This window comes from Nicotiana attenuata, unplaced genomic scaffold (assembly GCF_001879085.1).
Source record: "Nicotiana attenuata strain UT unplaced genomic scaffold, NIATTr2, whole genome shotgun sequence".
Taxonomy (NCBI): domain Eukaryota; kingdom Viridiplantae; phylum Streptophyta; class Magnoliopsida; order Solanales; family Solanaceae; genus Nicotiana; species Nicotiana attenuata.
Window position 1 is genome coordinate 33,872 of NW_017672921.1, and position 4,262 is coordinate 38,133.

At 33.6% G+C, this 4,262-nt stretch overlaps 1 protein-coding gene across 1 annotated transcript; it reads right to left on the minus strand.

The window, feature by feature from the left end:
* Positions 1–220: 220 nt before the first annotated feature.
* On the minus strand, positions 221–2,276 carry LOC109214932 (aquaporin PIP2-1-like). Its single transcript, XM_019378905.1, has 3 exons — positions 1,554–2,276; positions 1,315–1,455; positions 221–612 (listed from the first exon to the last, which is right to left on the minus strand). Exons 1-3 carry the CDS (start codon positions 2,148–2,150, stop codon positions 499–501), a joined length of 852 nt encoding a protein of 283 aa, XP_019234450.1. The 5' UTR covers positions 2,151–2,276; the 3' UTR covers positions 221–498.
* Positions 2,277–4,262: the final 1,986 nt, after the last annotated feature.

Below are 4,262 nucleotides of genomic sequence, written 5' to 3' on the forward strand. Positions count from 1 at the left end.
CCCTCAATTCTATTTTAAGTGAACCTATTTCCGTTTTACTCCGTTAAAAAAAGAATGACCGCTTTCTAAATTTGGAAACAATTTACTTAAACTTTCAATTCTTCCCTTAATAAGAAACTTTAATAGTCACACAAGCATTCTGGCATGTTTAACATGGCAAGTTTCAAAAAATTCATAACCACACTAATATTATGACTTGTTTAGAACCACAACAATAAAATGCCAATAAACACAAAAGTCCTTAGTCATTTCATTAATATTTTATTTGGATAATGATAACATGAGGAAAAGAAACTACAAGGAAAAACAACTGGAAAAAAACAATAAGAAAAAGGACAAAAAGCTACAAGTAAACACAATTTGAAGAGACCCTCTTCTTCTGGAATACTTATTTACAGTTACTTGGAGTAATTTATATAATTTGAACTCTGAAGTTAAGAGAGCTTATATTAATTGATTCCATCTCCTCAAGTACTTCATAATTGTAGATTCATTAAATTAGGCATTGCTCCTGAAGGAACCAAGTGCTTTAACTGCTCCAGCTCTCAATATAAATTGATGGTAAAATGCAGCAATTGCAGCACCAATAAAAGGTCCAACCCAGAAAATCCACTGTCACATTCAACACAAGCCAAAAGTTAATATTAATTCCTTGCTATAAGATCCAATAAATGTAAATTCTTTTTACACTATCAGTAGAGGGGAACCTTGGCGTAACTGGTAAAGTTGTTATCATGTGACTAAGAGGTCACGGGTTCAAGCCTTGAAAACAACCTCTTGCAGAAATGAAGGGTAAGGTTGTGTACAATTGACCCTTGCGGTCCGGCCCTTCCCCGGACCCCGCGCATTGAGGGAGCTTAGTGCACCCGGTTGCCCTTTTTACTGCGAGCATATTTTAACTTGTTGTAGTAGGTAACCTATCTTATTTTCTAGGTGACTAATGATTACTGTTCTCTTTTATGTGACTTAGAGCTTGTTTGGCCAAGTTCATGGGAAGACAGAAAGTACTTTTCTCTGTCAAAAAGTACTTTTTAGAAATTTTGAGATGTTTAGCCAAAAAAAAAAGTATTTTTGAGCAGTAGCACAAATAGTTTTTTCTATTTTTGGAAAGAAGCTAAATTTTGCAGAAGCAGAAGCAGAAAGTTAATTTATTTAGAACAAAAAATATCCTTACAATAAATTACCCAGACCCTATATGAATGCGAGATACTTTATGTATCAGCTGATTATAGTATTTTAGAAAGAAAAAAAATACATAAAGGGCAAAAGGAATTCAAGTTGTTTTAAACAAAAAAAAGTGGAGCATTTGCTTACTTGGTCATCCCATGCTTTGTCTTTACCATAAATAACAGCAGCTCCAAAACTTCTAGCTGGGTTAATACCAGTTCCAGTTACAGGTATTGTGGCCAAATGAACCATAAACACAGCAAATCCAATTGGAAGTGGTGCCAACACCTTTAATTAATCACATTAAAAATCAAAATTATCAACCCTAAACCATAAAAATTAGCATTAAAATTTAGTAATTTAAAAAGTCACAAAATTATACTTACAGGAACATGAGAGTCTCTAGCATTTCTCTTAGGATCAGTAGCAGCAAAAACAGTGTAAACAAGAACAAAAGTGCCAATAATTTCAGCACCCAAACCTGTACCTGTACTATAACCATCATTCAACATATTAGCACCACCACCATACTTAACATAGTACGCCTTCTGAAATGCCTTAACCAACCCGCAACCACAAATGGCTCCTAAACACTGAGCCAACATGTACATAATCGCGCGAACCAGCGACACTTTCCTAGCCAAGAATAGCCCAAATGTAACAGCAGGGTTAATATGTCCACCAGAAATACCAGCAGTGCAATAAACAAGGACAAAAATCATGCCCCCAAAAGCCCATGCAATTCCAAGAATTCCAACACCACCACATTGTTCACCGTTATGGTCAGTGTCAATTTGGCTCTTGTATCCAATCACAGTGAGGACAGTGATGTATAAAAATAACATAGTGGCTATGAATTCAGCTATTATTGCTCTGTAAAATGACCATTTTCCTAGCTCCTCAGTGTCAATTAAGGGTGCAGGGGGTGGGTCTTGGTAGTCTTTTGGGGCATATTCTGTGCCAACTTCAATGTCCTTGGCCATATTTCCTCTTTGTTTAATTCAGCTAAAGAAGAAAGACAAATCTTGAAAATATTGTTTGATATTTGGCTGAAGTGAAGTTGATAGAAGAGTGATGGGGTATTTATGGAGTTGGAAATTTAATATGAGGGTGTATATTAAGATTAATTTGATGGATTAATAAATAATCAAACTTATCATCTGCCGCCCCATATTTTCTCACTCCCATTTTCTTGCATTTTTCATATGGTTTAATGTCCCCACCTCTTAGCACAAATCTTCCTTAGGGCACCCTTCAGGCTCGTTTGGTACGAGGGATAAAGGATAATTAAACCGAAGAGTAAATTTTGAGATGAATTTATCACATATTTAGTTGGAATAATATCGCGGTTTAACGAATCCCGGGATTATAGTGTTATTTTTATCCTTATAAGAAGCGTGGAATAACAATTTCGAGATAACTAATCCCAGATAATTAATCTCAAAATAACTTATTTCCAATCAAACGACCCCTAGTTTACAGGGTAGATCTAAATATATTTCCCTTGTCACAAATGACTAATATGCTGGCGGAGCAACAACTGGCGAAAGGTGATCTGTTGGACATTCTTCGCAAAAATTACACACCTAATATGTAGTAGTAAAATATTTATCTTTTTATGCATACATATTAAATTTTAAACATTTTATAGATTTTCTAATTTCGTCACTACCAATATACATACTACAATATTTTGTATTTACTAAATTAAATTTTTTAGCATAAGTGAACCGACCATAATCATCATCGTTTAGAAATAATGAATCATTTGATTTTCTTCCTTTTTATCTACACCACCGTCCATTCCAACTCAGCCCACAATGTTGATTTTTCAACCATTCATTTCTTGCCATCTCAGCTACGGCCCCATCGTCAATCCTCATTATTCAGAAAAAGGTTGCTTAATTACCAAAATATATTTAATTATTCTAAAAAGCAATTTTTGAAGATAATTATAATAAAAAAATATTTATACTAATTAATAGGAAACAAAAGTAGTAAAGTACGAAAATGTTTTTACCAAGTAAGCTCAAATTGAGAAAAATGGAAAATGCACATTTCATTATTTTATTTGGATAATGATGACAGGAGGAGGAAAAGAAAACTACAAGGAAAATCAACTGGTAAAAAACAATAAGAGAAAGGGCAAAAGGCTACAAGTATGGTTCAATGTTCCAACCTCAATGTCAGAGGCGGATCCAAGATTTAAAATTAATGGGTTCCTACAATGATCTTAATTAATATACAATAGTTTATGGGTTCACAATATGATATTTATAGATATTTAGTGAATTTCTTAGTATATATACAATGTATAAACAAAAGCTACTGGGTTCCGATGAACCCGAGACTTGTGCTCTGGATCCATCCCAGCTCAATGTTCCTACCACATATTACTCACTTCCCATTTTATTGCATTTTTCATATGGTTCAGTGTTCTTACCTCTTAGCACAAATCCTCCTTGGGGCCAGGGGTGCATGCAACCTTTTCGCTACATGTTCAACCGAACTTATAACTAGGGGTGTACATGAACCGGGTTGGTTCAGTTTTTATCAAAATCAAACCAAACCAACTATATCGGTTTGGATTGGTTCGGTTTTGTTGGGTTTTCGGGTTTTTTTGTTACATTAATATTATTTCATCTTACTTTGTTAAAATTATAGATAAAGCTTTGATAAGTGAATATATGTTTAGTAAATATTGAAAAATTTGACAAACATATGATCTATTAAAATATTCTAATGAGAGAATTTTTTTAGTAACACATGATAGTTATTTTCTTAGTCGTCTAACAATAGTTGTTCGTTAACGTACACTTTCAAGGTTAAAACATGAGAGGATCCCAAATATTTCTACATTTTCTAAAGAAAATTCAATATAAGATCTTAAAAATATAAATAAAATTTATATATTTATATGTCGGTTTGGTTCGGGTTTTTTTTACTCAATACCAAACCAAGTCAAACCAAACCTAGTCGGGTTTTTTAATCGATTTGGTTTAATTTTTCGGTTTGGTGCGGTTTTCCGGTTCGGTTTGAACATCCCTACTTATAACCTTCGATATGAAGTATGAATTTATATCTAAACACTTACT